Source organism: Podarcis muralis, chromosome 8 (assembly GCF_964188315.1).
Source record: "Podarcis muralis chromosome 8, rPodMur119.hap1.1, whole genome shotgun sequence".
Lineage (NCBI taxonomy): Eukaryota > Metazoa > Chordata > Lepidosauria > Squamata > Lacertidae > Podarcis > Podarcis muralis.
Genome location: NC_135662.1, coordinates 45,792,699 through 45,818,307, shown reverse-complemented (window position 1 = coordinate 45,818,307; position 25,609 = coordinate 45,792,699). Strand labels below are relative to the sequence as shown.

The 25,609-nt window shown below is 42.8% G+C and overlaps 1 protein-coding gene across 15 annotated transcripts in view; it reads left to right on the top strand.

Annotated features, from left to right (window-relative positions):
- The window catches only part of GREB1L (GREB1 like retinoic acid receptor coactivator), a 168,091-nt gene that overhangs the window by 138,075 nt on the left and 4,407 nt on the right, over positions 1-25,609 (top strand). For 11 of the 15 annotated variants that reach the window (XM_028737207.2, XM_028737218.2, XM_028737215.2 and 8 more), the window contains 17 exons: positions 811-991; positions 1,862-2,054; positions 4,189-4,325; positions 5,080-5,419; positions 9,822-9,937; positions 11,548-11,792; positions 12,546-13,099; positions 13,924-14,026; positions 14,691-14,846; positions 14,993-15,132; positions 16,710-16,871; positions 18,378-18,582; positions 19,631-19,796; positions 20,267-20,494; positions 21,917-22,058; positions 24,291-24,491; positions 24,945-25,083. In XM_028737207.2, the coding sequence (XP_028593040.2) occupies positions 811-991; positions 1,862-2,054; positions 4,189-4,325; positions 5,080-5,419; positions 9,822-9,937; positions 11,548-11,792; positions 12,546-13,099; positions 13,924-14,026; positions 14,691-14,846; positions 14,993-15,132; positions 16,710-16,871; positions 18,378-18,582; positions 19,631-19,796; positions 20,267-20,494; positions 21,917-22,058; positions 24,291-24,491; positions 24,945-25,083 (3,408 nt within the window). The remainder of the gene's footprint in view (positions 1-810; positions 992-1,861; positions 2,055-4,188; positions 4,326-5,079; positions 5,420-9,821; positions 9,938-11,547; positions 11,793-12,545; positions 13,100-13,923; positions 14,027-14,690; positions 14,847-14,992; positions 15,133-16,709; positions 16,872-18,377; positions 18,583-19,630; positions 19,797-20,266; positions 20,495-21,916; positions 22,059-24,290; positions 24,492-24,944; positions 25,084-25,609) is intronic. The other 4 variants (XM_028737219.2, XM_028737216.2, XM_028737214.2 and 1 more) reach the window with 1 other exon arrangement.

Below are 25,609 nucleotides of genomic sequence, written 5' to 3'. Positions count from 1 at the left end.
TTCCTTATTGTTTCATAATTCTGTTTCACCTAATCACTCACTGGCTGGAACATGGATTCTTAGGGAATTGATATAGTGCCCCAATGGAAACTTTGCTTGTCTCTTTGCTTCTGCTTTTGGGATTTAAGATTTCGTCTTCCTTGTCAGCCTTTAGGAACTAGAAACTTGATTTTTTAAAAAAAATGAACTAAACACTTTTAGGTTCCTGAATTTTGTGCACAGTATAACTTCTGACATTCATAGTTCTACAAAATACACACAGTGACATTGGACAAATCTGGCACTGAAATGCAGCCTAGGACATTTGACAGAAGTTACACATATTTAATACATAGATAATATTGTTAGTGAAGAAAGTTTATTCTGAAGCTGCAGTTCGGCTTGGCTTCCCACCATGTGCAAACCCAGCATTCTGGCATCATGCTCCCAAACAAGGCAGGATCATAAAACAAATTTTGAATTCAAATCCTGGTTTGGGAGCAATAATCCAGGACACATCATAGGAAGCCAAGTTAATTGTTGCTTCCTGGTTTGTTTCACTTGCTCACATGAAGGGAGGTTTGAAGTAGGGACAAAATTATCTCTGTGTGACAGTGTGCTACTTAGTCACAATAACCCAGGCTAAACCAGGAATCCTAGCTTACCATGCATGGCATGTGAACACTAACAGATTGTTTTTCCTATATGTTGAGTTTCATGGCTGAGTTGGCATTTGATCTGTTCTGTAGCCTGTTTTTGGCATCTCCAGAACTTATTTGTTTGTTTCTTGGGCAAAAGCAAAGTTCCTGTCTCTGCCGTTTCTTCCTCCAGGTGTTCTTGTAGACTTGGGACTTGAAGAAACTGGAGCAGCTTACCAACGAGCTGAAAAATACGTGGTGCGGCTAGACAATGATATTCAAACCAAGTTTGATGTTTTCATGAGACGGGTAAAGCAGAATCCGTATACCCTTTTTGTGCTGGTGCATGACAATGCCCATGTGGATTTAACAAGGTAATTCCTTCAAAGTAAAGCATATACTAACAGTTAATATTATACTGTAGGCTTTCATTCAAATTGTAGGTGTAAGTATGAGCTCTTAGGTTTTTAGTAAGTTGAAACAAGTGCACCCATCACTGCAGTACAGAATGAACCATATCTGTCAGACACCTTCCTGCCACATGCTGCTGTTAAAGACACAGGAAAATACCCAAAATGATTATGGCTCTACATGGTGAAAGGCTTGTGTTACGGAATATTGTAGATAAATGGCAATTGGGCAGCCACTTGTGTTCATTGGATCACTTCCATAGCAGCTCCCTCATTTATACCGCCATGGGTTTCAAGAATCCTGCCCAGTGACAGTGGTATGCTCTGTTCTATCTGTACTATGTCTTGTTGCGACTGACTGCCTTAAGACCAGATTTTGCAAAATGGGCAGAGTCATGGTATTCATAGCATTATGATGCTGACAATGGGTAACAGAGATTCAGAATAGGCCATATGATATGGCACGACCCACACTTTAAATTCCCCACTTTGGGGCTTGCATGCTGCTCACCTCTGCTTCAAACTCACTAGCTTTTTCTTTTCTTCCCCAACCTCCTGAAAAACACAAAACCACTTTTTATATAACTGGTACCACCAATTAGTAGTTTTATAAACAGGCACTGCACCACAAATATTTACATGAAACCTTAATTTGTAGAGTGGAGTAGGGGACATTAAGCCAATATTTGTACACCAACGCCATGTTTAAGTAGTTCCTGATTCTTTGTGGCCTAAGTGACTTCTGTAGCTCCTGTTGTAATCTTTTTGTTTTTGTTTTGATCTACAGAACACGAAGCAGACATTAAAAATGAAATGTCTTGTTGCTTTTCCTAGTGCCATCTCAAGTTCTCTATCCCATGGGGAGCCTAGTCATGGACTGGCTGACAGAATGATAAATTGCAGAGAGGTACTTGAAGCTTTCAACCTCCTTGTCCTCCAAGTGAGTTCTTTCCCATACGCTCTTCAAACTCTGCAATCCAGAATCAGCTCCGCCAATGAGGTACACTGGATACAGTTAGGCAACATGGTAAGAGGTCTAAATGTTATAATAGCTTTTAGGAAGCTTTTATGAGCATCTTTGGTCTTTGTCTCTGCTGTTATCATAAAGTGGGAATTGATTTCGTCTGCTGATCTAATCAAGTCTAAAGTCAAGCTCTGATGGCATCTAAGAAGGGATAGGATTCATATAATGTTCAACTTGGTCGCTGTCTCGCCTACCAATTGCTTCGTATGCTTTGGTAAATCCCAGAAATTGGTTGTTAGTGATGCCAACTTCATTTATTTTCTGTGATGTATAGCCCATCTTTAAACAGCCAATTGACATCCATAGAGTGCTTACAAAAGACTTCAAAAATACAAATATTATAGAACAACTAAAACACCCCACCACTGCCCTATTTAAATTAAGGGCCTAATTCCTCTGTCTCTTTACCCCAGCTGGTACTCACAGAATACAGTTGGTTTCTAGACTGAAATCTTCTCTCTGGCCCAGCCCTCTCTTTGCTTCTCATGGACTTTATCGATCTTCAGCCACATTGCAGACTTCTTTCTGAAGAGCATCTTTCACTTTGGTCAGGACCACCACCCTGAAGACTGGCTTTAGTTTTCCAGCTGCTTGCTTGTTGAAGTCTCTCTACTTTCTTAAGCACAACTCCTCTGGAACCTTCCACCCCTTACTGCACTTCTGGTCCTTCCCATTTTAAACTTTCTTCAGCCTCTCACACTCAGCTGCTTACCAGTCTCCTCAGCTTCTGGCCCCCTCTGTCTCTTCAGTTATGCCTCTTCTGCTGTCTTTCCCTTTTAAGCTGTCCTCTGCCTGACTCCACCTCCAACAAATTATTTGACGCTTCATCTGGCTTTCTATGCTTTGTTGTCCACAGCCTCTGTGGCCACCTCACAGGACCCCCTTGATTTTACCCAAGAACTCTCAAAACACCAATTGGATTAGCCCCTTCTAATGGCTCTGATCACCAGTGACATTCTCTTTCAGTACAGTACTGCTAGCTGCCAAAGGTGTTTCCCTCCTTCCCAGCTTTGGCCACATTCACACCTTACATTTAAAGTGCTAAGATACCACTTCAAACAGTCATGGCTTCCCCCAAAGAATTTGTAGTTTATTAAAGGTGCTGAGAGTTGTTAGGAGGTCCCCTATTCTACTTACAGAGCTACATTTCTGAGTGCCCTGTGAGGAGATTCTTAAACCACACTGGAAGGGGAATAGGGCATCTCCAAACAAATAAACTGCGGCAACCAGAATTAAGCATTTAACCATAGTACAAAACACATCACCATTCATAAGACACTTAAATATTTGCATTAGAATAATAATAAATGGGTTTTTTTATACATAGGATGAAAAAAACCCAACCTCCAGCCAGTAAGAGCTCACAGCAACTTAAATGAATTAATAACTTTAAATGTTATCAGTGTTTAAAAGCCAGGGGAGGAGAGAGAAAGGTATTTGCCTTGCACCAAAAATGATAATGAAGTGGGGAGCAGCAATCCTCACTGGGAATGCCTCACTACACAGATAGGGTGCCATTTCCAACAAAGCTCTCTTCCTGGTTGCCACCTGCCTTACTGCTGATGTTGGGAGCCCCCAGAAAAGAGCCTCAGAGCTAGATCTCAGGTAAATTGTAAGAGGAGAAGATGGTCCAGCAGATACCTGTGTCCTAAGCCATGTAAGACTTTAGAAGTAAGCACCAGCACTTTGAATTGAGCCAGAAAACAAACAGGAAACCAGTGAAGCTGTTTCAAAAGAGGTGCGATGTGAGACCATCTCCTGGTCCATGTTAGCAGTCTACTTGCTGCATTCTGAAATCATTTGGGCTTCGGGTCTGTCTTTGAAGACAGCCCTACATTAAACTACTTCCCTCATAAAGGGATTTTAGGATAAACTAACTGATGTGGAGATCTATATAATCCATTATTTGGGACTATTATAGTTCTTCATTCAGCTACAGAATCTGTGGGCAATATGGTTGTGGCTGTATTGAACAAATGCTATTTCATACCTTGTTTATGAAGGGGAAAGGCCATTTATAAGATGTATGAACATAATGATAATTTTCAAGGGGAAGTGAAAAACGCATGAGTGTTTTGTATATAGGACAAGTGTACACTCTTAAGAATCACATTACTTGCATTATCTCTGTTTGGAGCAGGAGGAACTGAGCCAAGATGAGAAGCTGTATTTTGGCTTGAATGAATACAGCAAATCTCTGCAGTGGGGAATCACAAGCCCTCTTCTGAGATGTGATGAAACCTTTGAAAAAATGGTGAATACACTGTTAGAGAGGTAAATGCTTTTGGAATAGTATTTAGCTAAGTCCATGAGTATGCGTGTCTAGAAAGAGGAATGTCAATTTCCCCATCCTAATGAGCAGTGAGCAGGAAAGGATACTCAGTCCTTATTATTATTATTATTATTATTATTATTATTATTATTATTATTATTATTATTATATATACCCTGCCCATCTGGGAAGCCACTCTGGGAGGCTTCCAACAAAATATTAAAATACAGTAATGCATCAAACATTAAAAGCTTCCCTAAACAGGGCTGCCTTCAGATGTCTTCTAAAAGTCTGGTAGTTGTTATTGTCTTGGACATCTGGTGGGAGGGCATTCCACGGGGTGGGTGCCACTACCGAGAAGGCCCTCTGCCTGGTTCCCTAGCTAGAACTTAGCTTCTCGCAGTGAGGGAACTGCCAGAAGGCCCTTGGTGCTGGACCTCAGTGTCCGGGTAGAATGATGGGGGTGGAGACGCTCCTTCAGATACATGGTATGGAATAATCTCCACTGAACATAGTGGGACTTAACCTCTGGATTGGATTAGATTGTGATGTTTAGGGTCTGTCTATAATTCTGCTAGCGGTATAGAAATGTATGCAAACACAGCGCTTATACGATTAATCATATGATTAAAATGAGAATACTTTCAAGAGTCCCAGGTTATGCCTCTTCCTTTTCTTTTGTCTGATGTTTGGACCCAACATCAGACCAGCACATACTAACTTGACTAATTAAAACTAAGCTGTGCTCTTTTCAAGGTACCCCAGGCTGCACAGCATGGTGATTCGCTGCTATCTGCTTATTCAGCAGTATTTGGAAGCCTTGATGGCCCTCACCACCATGGCCTCCCTCAGGGACCACAGCACACCTGAGACTCTCAGCATAATGGATGACATCATCACTACACCCGGCAAGGATAAGAACGGCCGTGGCCACATGCTTGTCATCAGGATTCCCTCTGTGCAGCTGGCAATGCTGGCAAAAGAGAGGCTGCAAGAAGCTCGAGATAAACTAGGCCTGCAGTATCGGTTTGAGATCATCTTGGGGAATCCAGCTTCAGAACTTACTGTTGCCAAGCACTTTGTGAAGCGATTAAAGGTTAGCTTAGGTGGCTTGTTTGCTTTTGTGTTACCTATTACATAGAATATACGGGTTTGCATGCAATAAGCGTCTTCCTGGTCATTTGTTGCTGTGTGTTTAAATTTCCCATGGAGAAGAGACAATGTAATAAGCTACTTTTGACCGGACTCACTCATTCAGATGCTGCCTTACTGTACCGTGCTTTACAATGCTCTGAGTAAGCAAAAACAGACCCGTTACCATTGAACTCATGTGAAAGTCATTGGTGAATGATTTCATACAGTCCACTTGCAAAGAAAAAGAAAATACATAGTTGCAGGTGTTTTGAGCTATCATGTCATTCCTGGACTTGCTGAGACATCAAAACATTCAGGATTTTGCAAAATGTCATAGCTTCTGAGACCAGTGCAACTGTGCTAGCAAAGGAGACCACGGAAAGTCTTGGGAGAAGTAACCTGGGGAGAAAGGGGATATGGTGGACAAGAGTCAACAAATAGGGACAGAGTCATGGATCTTCCCCTGCTGTGTACTCTTGCACAGTTGCAGACACAAAATCTAATGTTAACTTACAAACATGAGGACCCATTGTACTGATAGGGCACAATATTCTGACTGGGAATGGGATACTGACCCTATTTGCACATAACACTAAGCCAAACCATGGCTTAGTGCAGGCATAGGCAAACTCTGCCCTCCAGATGTTTTGGGACTACAATTCCCATCATCCCTGACCACTGGTCCTGTTAGCTAGGGATCATGGGAGTTGTAGTCCCAAAAAATCTGGAGGGCCGAGTTTGCCTATGCCTGCCTTAGTGCAAACAGTGGCAGAGGAAGAGATGTGTGGGCCGCCCTCGGTGGCATCACTGGGGGGTGTGACAAAATGATAAAAATATGACTTTTAAAAAATAATAATAAAATTGGGCTCACGAAACTTTTTAGTCAACAAATGTAACAAAACACAGCTGGCACTGCGCATCACACCGCGAGGGCTGGCACTTATCGCGGGGCCTGCAGTGTGCCCGAGCCACGCGTCTCTCCTGGGAGTGACGTGGTGGCTTGGGCGCTGCAGGCTCCGCGCTGCCTGAAACGGCAACATGGGGCTTGTGTCTGCCCACGGCCTCTACCTCAGCCGTCCTACAGCTGAGCAGGAGGTGGTGGAGAGGCTCGACGCAGCACGCCCCACCCCCAGTTGCAGGACGCACACGCCACACTGGGCACCTGAGCCGGTTAGCCGCTGAGTGCAAATGGGCATATGTGTAGGTTCCTGGAGTGAAGATAATGTCTGCTGTGCTACTGAGGGCTAAACCATAGTTTGGCTTAGTGTTATGGCTGTTTGAAGGAGGCAGTGGTAAAACCACACCTTCATTGTGCTCCTTTAGATGCCAGGCAAACATGTTCCATTTTAACCAGGCCTTTGGTTGATTTGAATGACATCCTATGCCCTTTTAAAATGTGGGGTTTTTTGGAGGGGGGTTATTGGGTTGTTGTTTTTATTTTGATTATGTATATTGTGGTTTTTATTATTTTGATTTTATTCTGTGAACTGCTGAGACCTCCAGGTATAGGGTGATATATAAATAATAATAATAATAGAGCAGTAGCAATGAAGTCTGGAGAGGAAGGCAGTGACTGCAGTACTGGGAGCCTTCTCGTTCGTGCTATGTTAGCTTAGTGCTATGTGCAAACTGGACTGCTAACAAGCTTGCATTGGTACAAGTGCTGGTGCTGTAACAGCTTTTTGCAGACATTCTTTGGATCAAACTCTTAGTAGAACAGGATGCATCATGTAGCTTTCTGTTCATAACAAGTAGCATTATGCAACTTACTTTTTTCTGTTAAAAACAAAATAATTCAGTGTTTAAAACACTGAAGAACAAAATGCTGTGTTCACAGGTAATGAGGTACAAAGAGTGGGTGGATTATCAATTTGTCACTAAGGAAGAAACCAGTTTGAAGATAATGTAGTCTGTGATTTGGCAGCCAAAACTCCTATTCATGTCTTTTCCTCTCATTTCAGTCTCAAGTGATGCATCAGCCTGCACTTGAGACAGATAACCTGCTGTTACATACATGCCCTTCAGGATGATTATACAGTGGTACCTTAGGTTACGTTACAAACGCTTCGGGTTACAGACTCTGCTAACCCGGAAGGAGTACCTTGGGTTAAGAACTTTACCTCAGGATGAGAACAGAAATTGCACGGTGGAGGCAGCGGCAGCAGCGGGAGGCCCCATTAGCGAAAGTGGTACCTCAGGTTAAGAACTGTTTCAAGTTAAGAATGGGCCTCTGGAACGAATTAAGTTTGTAACCTGAGGTACCACTGTATTTTAGTTCCTACATCTGAGCACAGCCAGTGGAGCAGAATAATAGAAGCTTGTGATGTGCTCTTGAGCAGGGAGCTTTGTGAGTTCCCCCAGTGGGCATGGCCCAATTTGTATTATTTCCAGTTATGTGCTGCACATAACTATATTATTTCCAGTTGTGCATAGCACCAGAGGCTGAATTGTGTGGAGAAAGGAAGTAGATCTCTAATAGAAGAAATGGCTTCTGCCCCAGGTCAGAGAAAGGAATTAGTCACAGGCCTTTTCACAGTGGAAACTACCAGAAAGCCGAGCCCCATACTGACTCACTTATCCACTGAAGTATTTAATTTCTGACCTATTCTTTTGCATCAAACGAAAATACTCGTGTGCAGAATATGTATGAGGGAGGCAGAAAGAGATAAAAAACATCGGATAGAGAGCAGCAAATAGTAGAAGGGAAGCTGTTGTGGAAAGTTTCTTCCTTACTGTGCACACATGTTCAAGACAGCTTTTCTTAAGATAAACACCCTTGAAAGAGACTCCACCTCATTTTTAATGACCACTGGGTGTTGTTGGTTTGTTCTGTGTTTTTGCTTCTTATTTGAAAGTATATGTTCTGCTCAGAGCTGTAGCTACGGGGTGGGTTGTGGGGCTTGCCAGGTTTTTTGCCCCAGGTCAATGCTCCAACGGGACACCATTGAGGCTCCCAGCCAGTGTGTGTGTGTGTGTGTGTGTGTGTGTGTGTGTGTGTACACAAATGCATATTGTGGGGGTGCCAAACTGGGAGAAATAAAGCCTAGTTTTGCCCCAACTTCTGCTCTTCATTCAGATGGTCATGGTTAGATTCTTTAGCTTCAAATGTTAGCCATTATAGTAAGGAAAGGGAAGCTTTTTTCCAGCTTGAGGGCCACCTTCTGGAGAAACCTTCTGGAGACCATATGCAGGCAGGGCCTAGAGTAAAAGTGAATTGAATTTTACCTTTGCAGAGTAGCCTGTTTCCTTCACAAGCACTTATCCCTCATCCTACTCTATCCTCTATCCAGGCAAGTAAGAAGCATTATCAGAATTCAAGGACACATTCCAGCCCAGCCAGGCAAAACCACTCAAGGGTATAAATTAGGGATGGTGAGGGGGGTGTCTTGGGACAGAGTATATGACAGGGAGAGTCCTGCATTTTGTTATTTCCTTGAAAATATTGTACAGTTCCAAAGCCACGTATACTTCAGCAAGCAGAGAAGGAGGAAATGCATACGGATTGCAGATATGGATTGTTTTAATCAGGAAATTTCAAAAATAAAAATGTACATTCTTTCAGCAAAATAGCAAATAAAACTTGCCCAGTTTTTTGAAACAGGTAACGAAGCACAATACAGCTTTAAACACATTGAATTGCAAGGAAAGAAAGTGGTATACTGCTTAATTCATAGGAAGTGGTACCTCGGTACTCAAACGGCTTAGCTCTCAAACATATCAGCTCCCAAACGCCACAAATCCAGAAGTAAGTGTTCCGGTTTGCGAACATTTTTCAGAAGCCGAATGTCCGACGGGGCTTCCGCTTGAGTGCAGGAAGCTCCTGCAGCCAATTGGAAGCTACACCTTGGTTTTTGAACGGTTTTGGGAGTCAATTGGACTCCCGGAAAGGATTAAGTTCAAGAACCAAGGTACCACTGTAGTAAGAAAGTATGGTGAACATTATAAGATGCAGTTGGAAAAGAATAATGATGGAAACCATGGAGGTGTGGAGGGAAGTCCAGTTATTCAGAGAATCCTATGTATACATGATTATGATTTATTTGTGATAATTGTTAAAGATAAAAATATTTTTTTTAAAAAAAAGAAATTTCTCCTCACCCATGCCAGCTATTCACAAAATAAATAGCACACACAGCTTCCCCCCTCCCCCATTCCAGCTGGGACTGCAGCAAAGGGTTAACATACACCACAAAGCCACAGTCCAATCTGGCTTGCTGTCATCCCATAAAAAATGAGCTTTGCAAGTCTGGTGTCCTTCAGAGAGATGCAACAAACCTGTCAGCATTCAGCTAGCCTCAGAGAATGACTTAATTTGGATACGTATGCAATGGATCCCAAGCTTTCTTGTTGTTCTTTTCATACAGGCCTGGAGAGGAAATGAACGGGAGGATTGGCTTCCTCATACTTACCAGGATTTAGAAGGTCTGCCTTGCATTGTTGTTTTAACTGGCAAGGATCCACTAGGGGAAACGTTTCCCAGGTATGCTCCGAATTCTACCGTGCAAATGTTATTTCAAAAGCATCTTAAGATATATGCGTAACTTCTAACCACTTATTTTACGTGATTGTCTGCAAAGGTAACACTTTTTTAGTCTCTGGCACACCCTCATTGTAAAATGCACACCCTCATTGTGAAAATATATGTTCTTGACTGAAATGAATATTTCATTTATTTATTTGCTTATTCATTTCAATGGTTTCACAATTATTTTATTTAAAAGCATTTATTCTGCTTTTCAGCAGACTTATCAGGGCAGTATGCAATCATGGTAATAAAACACTGATATCGAAAGTAGAAAACCACACTTAATTAACAGGAGCAGAACAAGGGTTTAAAAAGAATCAACAGGAGCATGCTAGCCTTCTTAAGGCTTCAGATAACTCTCAGCCTGGGAGGAGACCAGGGTCCTGATTCACCTGGCCTGGCTGAGGCTCCACTATTCATTGCTACTTCTTCTGCAGGCCACAGGATACGTGGATAGACACAGTCAGGCTTTTAAACACAGACTATAATGTATATGAAGGATGCGGGTGGTGCTGTGGGTTAAACCACAGAGCCTAGGACTTGCTGATTAGAAGGTCAGCGGTTCGAATCCCCACGACGGGGTGAGCTCCCGTTGCTCAGTCCCTGCTCCTGCCAACCTAGCAGTTCGAAAGCACGTCAAAGTGCAAGTAGATAAATAGGTACCACTCTGGTGGGAAGGTAAACAGCGTTTCCGTGTGCTGCTCTGGTTCGCCAGAAGCGGCTTAGTCATGCTGGCCATATGACCCGGAAGCTGTACGCCGGTTCCCTCAGCCAGTAAAGCGAGATGAGCTCTGCAACCCCAGAGTCGGTCACAACTGGACCTAATGGTCAGAGGTTCCTTTACCTTTATCTTTATAATGTATATGAAGGTTTTTACTCCATAGCCAAAGCTTTATGTTGAATTTTTAAAAACTGCTCTACTCCTGTTAATTAAGTGCGGTTTTCTACTTTTAATATGAGGGTTTTATTACCATGATTGCATACTTTTATATTTGAAAAAGCTGCCGTTTTGGTCTTTTACCTTCCGATTTGTGTGGTTGTGGAGCATGAGAAGCTGCAAAGGAATCATTCTCAGACTCTGGGTATTATGGAAGAGCCACATCCTCAAGCTGGGGCAGTGTAGAAGGAGGGTGCTAAGGGCTCTTCCTCAAGTGGGGCTATTGGGGTGCCATCTGAATTGGAGTCCTCCGCAGGCCAACACTGGGGCCATGAGGCAGGGGGTTTGGCACCAAAAAAGGGGGGAACATTTTGCTGAGTCAAATCAGAAGGTGAAAGACGGAAACAGCAGCTTTTTCAAATATAAAAGATCAAATGAAGACTCCATCCCATAGTTCTATGGATTCCCTCGTTCCCGCATTCCAGTCATCTGCTTTCTAGTGTAACTTGAGAAAGCAGTATGTTTCTTGTGAACTAAAAACTGCATCTCCTTTTTTCCAGTACAGGTTACTGATGCGCTTCAGAGTGCATGCGTATTGCTTAAACCACAGCCCAAAATGTTTTATTGAAATAATAATAATAATGCAATAATGCACCCCTTGTTAAATCCTTATATATTGATTTTCCAGATCCCTGAAATATTGTGATCTTCGGCTGATTGACTCAAGCTATTTAACTCGCACTGCCTTAGAACAAGAAGTGGGCCTGGCTTGCTGCTATGTTTCAAAGGAAGCAATCCGAGGACCCATTGTAGCTCTAGACCTTAGTGAAAAGGAGCAGGAAAAGGCCAGTGTCAGTGAGAATGATACGGATGAGCTGCTGATTGACTTGGAGAGACCGCAGAGTAACAGCAGTGCTGTGACTGGAACTTCAGGTTGGCTGTGTTTTTACCATTCCATACGGTCCTTGCTTGGGGATGAGTGTCCTTTTTCTTAGACATTGGACTTGGTGGAGGTGCTGAATAGTCAGCAGTTAAGCAAGCAGGAATGTAAGAAGCAATTTAAGTTTTTGTAAGAGAAAATAGAAGAATGGGGAATGAGGCATAGATCTCAGAGTGGGAAGGAGGACAAGGGGAAGATGGTGCAGAGGGGAAGTGGAAAGGAAGCGATGTAAAATCAGACTTTTGTTTATTTATTTGATTTGATTTGTATACCACCATTCATCTGTAGATCTCAGGAGGGTTCACAACATTAAAAATGCAAGATAAAAACACAAACTACATAATAAAAACAAGAAGAAACAAAACAACACCAAAGAATAAACCCTAACTAATTCACTAACTCACCAGCCATTTCATCTCCTGCCTTTTTGTGGTGTCCATAAACAGAATGAAGTCATGCTCAGGTTGGGAATGTGATCCGTGCAGGACGCACGTTCGCAACCCGCAGCGGCGCGGCTGTGCACGTGCGGGTTGCGTATCGGCATTTCTGTGCATGCGTGACCCCCGAAACCCGAAAGTAACCCGTTCTGGTACTTCCGGGTTTTGGCTGGTCCATAACCCGAAAAACGCAACCTGAAGCGTCTGTAACCCGAGGTGTGACTGTATAAATGTTGTAAGGCAGAAAACGTGTGTGACGTTCTGTACTTTCGCTTACTGAGTGTTTTTCAGTTTCTTTCTTTCTTTCAGGTTCTATAGCAGAAAATGGTGTGAGCTCCTCCAGTGCTACAGACAAGTCTCAGAAGCTGCCGCCACCCCTGAACTTCCAGAATGTGGCCCAGAGTTCAGTTGATGAAGGATTTGCTGCCGGGGAGACCTTGAAACAAGAATGTGACTCTCTCGGCAACCAGGTAGCAAGCAGCACCACTTCCAAAGTGTCAGCAGCAACCTCCTCCGTCAGCCAGTCGTTCCGGTGGCCGGGCCAGTCTGTGAAAGAAGGCAAGGCTTGGCGGGTGTCCTTGCCCCGGACTGTGATCTTATCCAAAGCTGCCTACTGCCTTCTTGGTGCACAGAAGAGTGGGCAGCAACCTTTCTCCTCTTCTCTCTTGCCTCATGCCGATGTGTCTTGGGTGAGCTCTCTGAGGCCTTTGATACACAAGGATATGGCCAGTGAGGAGCAGTCTTTGTACTACAGACAGTGGACCGCAGCTCGGCAGCACCATGTGGACTACAATAATCACGGGGATACCACCAGCGGCAGGAACTTTCACCCACGGCGGCTGCTTCTAACGGGACCTCCGCAAGTAATGTCCTCTTTGGGACTGTTGTGGCAGCTCTCAAAGTTCAGGGTGATTAGGGGTGGGTCAAAATGTTTTAGCAGCTCAGAAGGGTTGGGCTTTAGGGTATAGAAAGGCAAGTTAGGATACACACAAGCCTGCCAGTGAGAGAAGTCAACTGTTTTACTTCCATGCTTCCTTATTCCTGTGCTTGCATAATCCTGCAAACCACTGCATAGAACACTTTGGAAAGTGAGAGCAAATCTGTGGGTTGACTTAATACCAGTAGCATATGACCTTACTTTGCTACTGAGCAAAGTAACTACTAGTGTGATCATTGTAGCAAAGGTTTGCTCTAGATTTACTTACAGTGGTTTGTTGGAGTGAAACAAACTATGATTCCTGGTTCAAATGTAATGCTAAGCCCCAAGCATCATGGCTTGTTTCCTCCTCAAGCAGGCGATAGCGAGACAAAACAGCCCAGTAAGCTGCCTTTATGGTAAGCCACCAACTGGTTTACTGTGAACCGGGCCAGTATTGTTTCACAGTATTGCTGTATCGGCGTTGCTGCAGAAGGGCAGCCTTCTTGAATTAGATATCTATCTAATTCTAATTCTTTTCCCTTTGATCACAATAAGATGATGTTGCATTATGTGACATAGGATCACATAATGCTCTCTCTGCAAAAGGACAAATACAAAAACGGGGACTTAAACTGCATAGTGACTGGTGATGGTTGTTGGGCCATGCTGGGCAATCTTTAGCAGATCTTCAAATGAAAGTTCATAGCAGACAAAAATACTTCTCCGATTATACATTTTTCTGAGAGTTCCCTCCCCCCCTTTGTTCAGGTTGGGAAAACTGGTTCTTACTTGCAGTTCCTACGAATTCTCTTTCGCATGCTGATCAGGTTGTTGGAAGTGGATGTGTATGATGAGGAAGATATTAATACTAGTAAGTACTAAGGTCCAATTATAATTTCTTATGAACAGTTTTTTGTAAGGGGTGAAGCTTTCAGAGTGCCCTGGGAAGAGGGATTATTATTTTTTAAAATACTGCTAACAAAGATTTGTGTACCTTCTGTAGGAAATGTATACTTTTTTGTGCATTCTGCAATTTGTACAAATGAGTGAAATTGGACTAGAAATGCATGAGTTTGTTAGACTTGCATTCTCCTTGTCCAACGTTCTCCTTGATCATCGTAAATAATGTACATAATGTAACTATAAAGAATATTTTCAACACAATTACCTAGCTTTCAAAGTTGCTAAGTTGAACTGCCCAAGCTCTGGGGTTTTTAAACTATTCTAACATCTTGGCCCTGTTTTACTCCTAGGAAAGCTACTATCTAGTTTGTTTAGGGTGCTGGGGATTATAACTCTGTGAGGGAAAGAATGTGCTTTGAATGTGCTTTAAAGATGGAATGTGCATGCAACCTCTCAGCACCAGACCTTCATCTGTAAAAATGGGAGCGAGTTGTGAGTTGTTGTCAGAGCAGTTGTGACAGCAGCATACTGAAATGTATGTTGATGTGCCTGGAGAACTTAGGTAGTGGGAAAGTACTGTATAAATAATAAGATTTTATTTGGTATCAGTATTCATAAAATTCCTTTTTCAGGTCATACAGAGGACAAAGAAATTGTCCAGCCTAGCAATGATCAGTGGCCTGATGTTGAAATAATCAGCAAAATGCCTTTTGACCTCAGTGTGCATGATCCTAAATATTTCCTCATGAGTCTGGTATATACAAACCAGCTACAAAGAATAAAACAAGGCAAGTGGAAACTGATTTTGCTGCTTTCTTCTTCCTAGCCATTTGAAACTTTTTAGAAAGCAATTGATCTTTCAGTTCTGTTGTGAACATTTAAATAACTAGCAGGAATGTCATTGCCTTTGTTCCTTCATTGTCTCCGTCCACAGAACCAAGCAAAGAAACCAAAGCTGAGGAACACAGAAAGCGGGCTACTGTGTCTATGATGTTGACAAAGTATGCAGCTTACAATACTTTCCATCACTGTGAACAGTGCCATCAATATATGGACATAAACCCTTCAGCTCCGGTACGCAGGGCTTCAAGTCACACAACCACATTAACAATCGTTCATTTTATCTTGGGAACAAGTTAGAAACCTTTACAGATCACCTGAAAAGCACCCAGAGATCTGCTGGTGGACCTTCTGATCCACTTTCTGCCAATCCTTGCTCCAGATCCCTCTTTCAGAGTAGAAGACAAGAATGCTTCTAGTACCAGGGGTGGGGAACCTTTTTCCAGCCTGAAGTCCACACCCCATTCTAAGGCAGCCTCCCAAGAGCCACATGCTCCAGGGGTGGGCAGAACCAGAGTCAAATGTAGGCAGCACAATAAATGTGGATTTTTCCTTCGTCTGGTAGGCTAGTTCTGTGTCAGGGACAAGTGTGCACCAGGGCTGAAGGAGGGCTGGAGTATGACTCGGAAGAGGGAGCCAGTGATTTGTGGGGAACTGTTCCAGCCACAAGGCAAGGGTCGGAGGCAGGGGAAGCTCCAGAGCTGGAAGGTGGAGCACAGGTTGGGTTGGAAGAAGAGGAGAAAGAGGCAGGTCAGGCAAGTGAAGGGCCAGGTGCTTCCCCGCCCTTTTCTGTACCACTGTCTGCCAGAACCAGGAGGGGGTTGAAAAGGGATGAGCAGAGGACATTGCCACGCAGGCAATGTCTCTGCCTGCATGCACGCAGCCCATCAGGGGGAGGTACATAAACTGGTCGAGGGGGAGTGGTCCCCTGTTGCTGCAACTGCTTCATGGAGCACAGGCCTGGGAATTGCTGTCCAGATGCTAGATTTGGGGGGGGGAGGGTTCTAGAATTTTAGGAGCGACTGTATGTGCTATCTTGGACACTAAAGAGTTAACTATCTGCCATGTACATTCCTCTGGCTGGGAAGCACCCTTGACCCATCCAGGTAAGCAAGAAGCATTATCAGGCACATTCCAGCAGGACTAAAGAAGGGTGTGACTCAGGAGGGTAGCCCCGGGGAGAGTCCGGAGGGCGAGATAAAGAGATCTGATCTAGCAGAAATGCCTTAATGCTTTACCAAATCCCAAATCGTGGGATTCTTTAGGACAAGCTATGATGCATAATGGTTTAAAATCAACATAACATTGTAGATCTGCCCTTTAAAGGGCATGCAGTTTTGCTGAATTGTGTTCTGGGACCCGATCCATCTGTTCAGCTGTAAGATGTATTATTCTGCCATCGCGCACGTAACCGCACACATGCAGTGCAAGAGGTGTAAGGTGTACCTTGCCCATCTGCTCTGCAACATTCACACAAAAAACCTTCTTCGGTTCAGAAAACTTGGTGGTGCTTCTTTTTTTCCATTAGTATGCAACAGTGAGTAAAGGCAATGTGTAAAGTAACCAACTTGTCCTAAACGACAGGAGTTTTAAAGCAGCCTGATGTCAGAAGTGAGAATGACAAATGCCCTATACTGTAACCTTGCAAATAATAAAACTGTAGAAGACTGAGCCACTGTAGCTGTGTTCCTAGACTTAGTAGATTATTTTCTGTGCAAGATTTATCCAACTGTGTTGCCCACACTTGTTGAATTGCATTGGCATGTGGCCTCTCTAGTAGGTTACAATTTCTTTCTCTTCCTTGCATGCAGATGTCTGACTCCACCCTACATGCATTTACATTCTCATCCTCAATGTTAGGAGAAGAGATCCAGCTTCATTTTATCATTCCCAAATCCAAAGAGAGCTATTTTGTCTTCAGCAAGCAGGGCAAGCATTTGGAAAGCATGCGGCTTCCTCTTGTATCTGATAAGGTGGGTGAAATCTCTCTTAGCTATGTAAAAACACACCCTGTTGTAGCATAATATTTCAGTATAGCTCAGCTCTGAGAAACTGAGTCTGAAGTTAGTTCCCCTCTACATTGCTCCTCCCTCTCAAAAATCACAAGCATCTCTGGCCATAATGTAAGCCTTGAGTTACTATGGGCCATGGATGACTAGGTCTTCACATCAGTAGAGTTACTGCAACCCAACGAAGCTACAAGAGGTGCTCAAGTGAATCCACACCCCTCACTCTTGCTGCATATTGTTAGAAGCTTGCTGATCTTCTGCTTGTTGTTCTGTCATGAATTTTATATATATATATATATATATATATATAAAACAATCTTTGGCTTCATGGATGAATTCATATGCCACATTCCCAATGCCCCAAACTGCGCATTGGAAGATTAGGAATATGCTCTTAGCTCATGAACATTCTCTTACAATCTCTCATTCCATTTCATTTCCTAGTTTGCATGACCATAGTTTGTTGTGACATCCAAATTAGGAAAATTCTGGTTAATAGTAAACAAAATTGACCCCAAAGCCACTTTAAACTATACATTTCATCATCAAGGTATGGAAGTAATTCCTGTTAGCTCTAAGCATAGCTTGTCTAATTTGGATCTCATTGTGAGAAACTAGAGGATGCAAACCAGGAAAGGGAAGAGGAGTCCCATGTCTAGAAGGGGTAAAGAGGACAGATAAGGGAGCTTGCTTGCCCAGCACCTGTTTCTAAGCTTCCAAACTATGGTTTGGAGCACTGAGAACCTTACCTAGTCCAGCATGTGTTTCCCACAGTGCCCAACTAGATGCCTGTGGGAAACCCATAAGCAGGCTATGAGGACAATAGCTCTCTCCTGCTGTTATTCCCCAGTGACTAGCAGTCAGTGGCAGAACATACTCATCATAACTAGTAGTCCTTGACAGCCTTAATCTCCATCTATTTGTCTAATCCCCTTTTAAAGCCACCACTACATCTTCCATAGTTCAACACTGGGCTTTGTAAAGAAACACTTCTTTTTGACGTAAGATGTCAGCTGCAAGTGAAAACTATTATTAATGTTAGCAAAGGCCTATCAGTATGACAGACCCCTCAAATGTTATTGATTGCCATTCCTTTACAGAATGCTGTGGCTCTTTTTAGTTGTCATTGAAGCAAGCTACTTCATTTTAATTGAAAGCACGAAGTGAGAGCAAAACAACTTTCTCTCTGTTATGTTGTGGCCTGCAGAGTTTAGGGAACGGGCTAATTTTTTTTACCCAGCCTTAGCAGACCCATCACTGTTTCCTATAGAAGTCAGTTGGAGTAATTAATTTCTGTAGGAAGAGGATGGGACACGTGAGAAATATGAAGAACCCTCTGATTGGCAAAGTTTGGTCTACCAGTGTGCATGTTCTCCCTACAAGAAAGTTGGGTATATCACCTCAGAAGCAAAGAGAGATGTGTTGTGCCCAACATATATGAACTCTTCTTTTCTCTTGTGCTGCTAACAGAACATGAATACAGTAAAGAGTCCTATTTTCACTCCTTCAAGTGGACGCCATGAGCATGGCCTCTTGAATCTATATCATGCTATGGAAGGCATCAGCCACCTCCATCTGCTTGTGGTGAAGGAATATGAAATGCCACTTTATCGCAAATATTGGCCCAACCACATCATGCTGGTTTTGCCAGGAATGTTCAACAATGCTGGAGTTGGTAAGCGTTTATATAGTCTTATAACTTTTTGATTCTAAACATACCAGTTAATGACATGGAAACATAATTACAGGGAGCAGTATCCAGTTAGCATTAAATGGGTAAGTAGTGAAGAGATTTCTTTGTTGTTTATAATTCTTCTCTTATCTATGCACATGCAGGCACTTTCCCTCCCTCCCTCCCTCCCTCCCTCCCTCCCTTTATTCTCTTTGATTTCCACTACAATTTCACTTACATGTACTGTTCTGTATGGCATATTAATGAACACATCTAAGATGGTCTTGCTCACATTGGGTATTTGGTGTTTGTTGGCAGTTAGCAAAATGTGGGGGGGATTTTGGAAGTTAGGAAGTTTGATAATATTTTTGTTTGTTGGTTACATTTCCTGCATTTCCTCCAGACAGATAATGGTAGCATACATACAGTACTTCTCCTCCCACCCTCCACCCCACCTTCTCCATTTTATCCCCACAACAATTATGTGAGGTAGTTTAGGCTGAGAGATAGTGACTGACTAAAGCTCAGCTTGTGAGCTTCATTAGGAGAACTGAAATTGTGCAGAATGCATATTCCAGAAATCTGGAAGTAAAATCCGGCCACTCTTCTAGGTTCATCTTGGGGCCTCCCAGTTTAATTCATGACTACATGAAGAATAAGATCCCATAATTCAGCTTCACTGAATATTTTCAGAGATTCGAATACTGTTTAAATATATTAGTATAGCTAAAGCTTTGGCAGTGCTTTAGAATTTAGTGGACCTAACATGGTGACTTCCTCTTCAATGCCATGCCATATGGTGGTTCTTTGACCTTAGAAGACATGATTGACTCTGCAGCCAATACTCATTGGATAGTCGGCCAGTTTCCCATTAGTCCTAGCTTCAAAGTCTGTCTCTGGACCATTTCATAAAGCATAATTGCACTTGATTCCTACCCCTTAGCGTTCATAAAAGCCATTCTCCATACTGTCTATTTTCACAACTGTTATGTGGAATTTAGAGGTCTCTGTTTCCCCCAAAATGGTAAAGTTCTATGCTACATGTTTTCAGGTGCTGCCAGATTCCTTATTAAAGAGCTTTCTTACCATAACTTGGAGCTGGAGAGAAATCGCTTGGAGGAACTAGGAGTCAAGCGTCAGTGTGTCTGGCCATTCATTGTGGTTATGGATGACTCTTGTGTCTTATGGAACAGCCATGCCATCCAAGAACAGTTCAGGTAAGTCAGTGTCTCAAAATTAGAGACTAGGAACTATAGCAGAATCTTGGATCACTACACTGTTAGCCCCTTCACACATTATCCATGCTTTGACGGGGCAGCAGTGTTGAGTGATGTTGAGATAAGACCAGCAGCAGCATGGCCAAACTGCCCCTTCTCACACGTGTAACTGGATAGCATGCGTGTTTCTTGCTGATTTGATTTGGAACACTGCTCTGTACTTTTAATATATCTAGTATTTCTACGTTCTAGACCTAGTTTTTTGAAAGATGAGCAACATGAAAAAGAGACTAAGAGTATGATAAGACTGATAATTCCATGCAGCCTAATATCTCTTAAAGCAAGCACAATAATTTCTAAACAACCCTGTGAGGTACAAAGCTGCAGTAGAGTCAGATTGCTTGGTCATAATTTGTTCCTCTGAGTGGAGTTGTGATGCAGTACAATAACAAATATTTTGCGTTTCATAGTCAGTCCATGGATCAAGGATCAACGAGTAAAAATGTGTCTCTGAAGAGCGTTCTACAGCACATTGAAGCCACACCAAAAATTGTCCATTATGCAATACTGGGCATTCAGAAATGGAACAGCAAACTGAATTTCAGAGCTCCCAAAGCTCCTTTCTCCAGGTGCCACATACATGACTTTATACTACTCAACGTAGACCTGACCCAAAATGTGCAATATGATCTAAACAGGTAGGAAAATGCAACCCTTTTGCTGTCAGATGCTATACTAATTTTGAATGTACAGGTGTCAGTGAGGCTTAAAGGAAGCCAACACAGTAAAGAAAATAAGCTGAGTTATTTCTGAGATTGTAGTTCTGCCATATACAAGTTGGTGGCTTGAACACTAGATTGAAAATAATACAAGTGTCGACCATTTTAGGTGTGTCCAATTGACATGAGATCAGCAATGCGTGGTTCCTTTTGGACCTGGAAGAAGGCAAAACGAGGTCAAAGCAAAGGCGGAACGGGGATGGGAAGGGGAGAATGGGTTGGGGTGGCAGGAGGCAGGAACGTAAATGGCCACCACTTGTATATGAAACCAACAAGAAATGGAGGTGGCTCTGTGTGTGTGTGTGTGTGTGTGTGTGTGTGTGTTTTGTGTGTTTTTTCTCTTCATTTAGGGCATTTTAGTAGGACTCCAGTTGGACCAAAGTATACAGTCTTTGAGACCTTTCCCAGCACAATCCCCACTGAAATAGGAGTTTTATAAGAGCACAGATAATCACATTTTAAAATGCCATATCAAGGACAGTTTGCACATGTGCCTTAAGCTGATTAGCCAAGTGTCTTAATATGTTTGTTTGACCTATTTAGAACCTGAAGGGACAGAACAACTGGTGATTGAAAGAGCAGCCTCTGACCGCTGTGAATATGATTTTTTTTATTGATTTGGCCCTATACAGACACATTTAGAATTCAGAAATATGGTTACTGAAAAGCTTTGACTTAAGCTATTTCCCTGTAAAGGGCAGGCTCACAGCATGGTCTGTGGGGAGCCTTGGGGAGGCCCAGTTTCAAATCCCCACTCAGCCATATAGCTGGTACCAGTCACTGTCTCTTGGCCTGAAGATAAAAGGGAAGGATAAAGAACTATGTATGTTGACTTGAGTTGATTGGAGGAAAATTGGGCTTTAGATGTAATACATTAAATATAAATACATTAGTGCAGAAATGCCATTTTTTCAAGAAAAGAGTGAATTTAACCCCTACAGACATGCTTCTATGGTGCTGTCCCTTTCTCCATTCTTCACACTTTCCATATTGGGCAGCTTCCAAGTGGTAACCTGAGACAAAAGCATGTTATTCCTTCCTCCTATAAAAATCCTCTCTTGTCTCAGGCTACCACCTGGTAGGGGAGGGGAAATCCGTATAGTGTGTGCTGTTGCCTTTAAGAAATTCCAAGTCACTAGTCAGGTGAACCATCTAGATGTGTGACTGCAAAGGCCATTCATGAGGAACAACAATTACAGATAAGTGTTTTATAGGAGATTATAGGAGAGTTGGTCTCAATATAATTTATGGTAAGTAATCAGAAGGTGCATACCATGAACTAGAGATCAGTGACTTGAACAAATACATGACCGGTTAAGTAAATCTCTATCCATTTTTTAGGTATTTCTGTGAAGATGTAGATTTTAATCTGAGAACAAACAGTAGCGGCCTGCTTATCTGTTGCTTTAACAACTTCAGCCTCATGAAGAAACACATCCAGGTTGGAGGTCAAAAGGACTTTGCCATTAAGCCTAAAATCATGGTGAGTACCATCGCTGAACAACAAGAAGAAAACAAAACAGTGCCTTTGCTTTCTTCAGTGACAACAGTTTCATTTTACCTCATAAGAAGAACTCTGATGGATCAGGCACAGGATCCATCTTGGTCAGTATCCTGTTTTCACAGTAGCCAACCAGATGCCTATGGGAAGCCCGCAAACAGGAGGACCGCTTGTGATTCCCAACAACTGGCCTTCAGAGGCATACTACCTGCTTGTGGTGAAATCACTGATGAAGGAGGAAGATTTTTAATAGCTGAGTGATTAGCTATCTCAAGGGGAAGCTGTCTTGGCTATTAGGGCCTCCTAATAATGTACTCTGAGGGGTTTGCAGGAGAGCAACTATAACTTGCAAGAATTAAAATGCATTATTTGACTCCTGTGTATACTAATCTATTTGATACTTGAAACTGTAATCCAGGTCTGCATACAAATCCTGGCTTTCAGTCATAACCTTTTTTATCAGATTTAGGTGAATGATAAAGGCAGGCACACACCTGTTTGGGGGAAACTTGATGATTCAAGGTGTTTCCTTTCATGTTGGCATATTGTTTTAAGAGCATGTTTCCATCGTCCCAAACACTGATTCCTGACTGCTTGTGCTCTGTCTGTGAGCTCATTGGTGGTGCTAGAAGCTAATGGGAAGGTCCTTTGTAGGGCGGTGGGGGGGAGGTGTCTTTATAGCATGTCATAAGCCCATATAACCCTAAATCGGGGTGGCAAACAATATCTGGAGAACCTAGGTTCTTCACTCCTTTCCTACATATTAGGGGCATGGGTGGTGCTGTGGTCTAAACCACTGAGCCTCTTGGGCTTGCTAATCGGAAGGTACAGATCCCCGCGACGGGGTGAGCTCCCGTTGCTCTGTTCCAGCTCCTGCCAACCTAGCAGTTTGAAAGCATGCCAGCGCAAGTAGATAAGTAGGTACCGCTGCGACGGGAAGGTAAACGGCATTTCCATGCGCTCTGGTTTCCGTCACTGTGTTTTGTTGCGCCAGAAGCGGTTTAGTCATGCTGGCCACATGACCCAGAAAGCTGCCTGTGGACAAATGCCAGCTCCCTTGGCCTGAAAGTGAGATGAGCACCCCAACCCCATAGTCACCTTGGACTGGACTTCACCATCCAGGGGTCCTTTACCTTTACATATTTCCATTGGCCTTAGTTTGTGACGTTTCATTCTGAAACTAATTTTTTTCATTTTTGTATTTTCTCTCTATTTAATTAATAGTGGCATTCCCAGTAGGACTCTGGGAATAATATAACAGTGAGGCATCTCTTATGTTGTAGTCTGTTAATTTAAAAAATGCTAAGCAAATGGCTTAAAAGACAACAAAGGCCCTTTGTTGTCCCCAACAAAGGCTAGCTTACTTTAAGCTAGTAAAGATGGGATACATCAAGGGGGTATGAGGCTTTGAGGACCTTTATGTGTGCATACTAGACCTCTGTTCCCCATACATCCTAAACCAGGCATGGCCAAGCTTGGCCCTCCAGATGTTTTGGGACAACAACTCCCATCATCCCTAGCTAGCAGGACCAGTGGTCAGGGATGATGAAAATTGTGGTCCCCAAACATCTGGAAGGCCAAGTTTGGCCATGCCTGTTAAACCATTGCCTCTGGAGCCTCCTCCTTGCTCTCCAAGGCTGTCCTCACTCACTTCCTGACTCCCCAACAGCACACAGCTTACTGCAGTCTTCCCATCTGTGTAGTTGTCATACGTAGCAGAACATCCATTGCATAGCAGGGCAACAAGAGAAGTTAAGAAATCTCTCCAGAATTGACTCTGGCCTTTTCTACCTTGCCTGGTCTCAAATGACATGGCCACAGTCTTCCCACCCTTGCACCCAAGTACTATCTTAACCATTGCTCTGCTGCCAGTCGTTGGGCACATAACCAAAATGCGAAAATATCCATCTAGTTATATTTAGTGTATACTGTAGCTGTGTATATTTTGTGTGCTGCTTTCGCACCTGTTCATAGCAGTCAGTACATGCTTCTGAGGAGCATAATAGAGCTGCATGGAGGCCTATCTAGTATTAGCTGGTATTTTCTTGAAGTAATGAAAAACTTGTTAAAACTCCAGAGAGTAAGTGTTCTTCAAGCCTTATGATTCTTCTCAAGTTTGGCATTGGCGCACGTTTTCCTCAGGCAGCTGCCTGGTGATTGAGATGCTGCTCATTACATTTCACTTTTATGTATATATATATATTTCCTTCACAGGTATCTGAAAGCGTGACTCCCATAATGCCTCTTCAGTATGTCTGTGCTCCAGACAGTGAGCACACACTCTTGGCAGCTCCAGCTCAGTTCCTCCTGGAGAAGTTTCTTCAACATGCCACATACAAGCTTTTCCCAAAGGCTATCCACAACTTCAGAAACCCTGTATTAGCGATTGACTGCTATCTGAACATTGGGCCTGAAGTATGTATCTATGAATCTTACCAATAATCAACTTTGGAAGGGGGGATTCCAGTCCTTTAAAAAACGGAAGATGGCAAGGCAACTGTGCCGTGATTTTCTTAGGTCATTAGCTTCCGTTTATGTTGCTGATGTACTGATATTGTTGCATTCAGTTGCTACAAGCGGGGACCCATGAAAACTGACATTAGTTGCTCATACATTCCTACTCCTGCCCTTTTGTAGGCAGGATGATGCTTTTACATTTTTTGTGGATTCCTTCAATATTTTATTTTATTTTATGCAATTACTCCTAAGTTGACTGTTTAGATGTTGGGGGTAGTAACTGCAATTTATTCAGAGCGTTAGTCCACCACTGTTGTGGTGATGTTCCTGTTGGTAAGTTAGAGCATAAAACTTTAAAGAAAAAACAACAACTCAAACATATATAACCCTTTTTTCTCATTTCTGATTTAGGTAGCTCTTTGCTATGTCAGTTCACGGCCGCACTCTGTCAATGTCAACTGTGAAGGGGTATTTTTCAGTGGACTACTTCTATATCTTTGCGACTCCTTTGTAGGAGCAGATTTTCTTAAGAGGTTCAAGTTCCTGAAAGGTAATGTGATTTCTGTTCTGAACTTTTGTGTCTAGTGCTTGCTTAATGGTTTTCTAGCAGAGTAGATTGGGATGGCATTGTCATTACATGCAGGAACTATAAAGCTCGTCGCAGGGTAATGGCACCATCCATCCCTGCTTCCTTTTTCTCTGGGGTCTTTTAGAACTGGGAACCATGGTAGTTGGCAGGAGCCTAAAAGACTGGTGGGAATGTCAAGGCTCTGCAAGCCAAATCCATTGCAGACACATCCATGGAAGCACTGGAAGCTCTGGCAACTCAGGAAGTATCCCTTTTGAGTTAGTTAATTTCAGTTGCTTCATTACTTGTAACTACCTTTTTGTACTTTTTTCTAAGGGTAGAAAAAACATTTGATTGTTCCACTTGCTTTTGATGCCTGGTTAAAGGTGAAGTGGGAATTCTTCTTACAAATATGGTAAAATATTAGTAAAAACGCATGTTAGGCCTTTTAATGTTAGGTATAATATGGTTACTTAACTCCCATTTAAGACTTGGCATTACAGTTGCA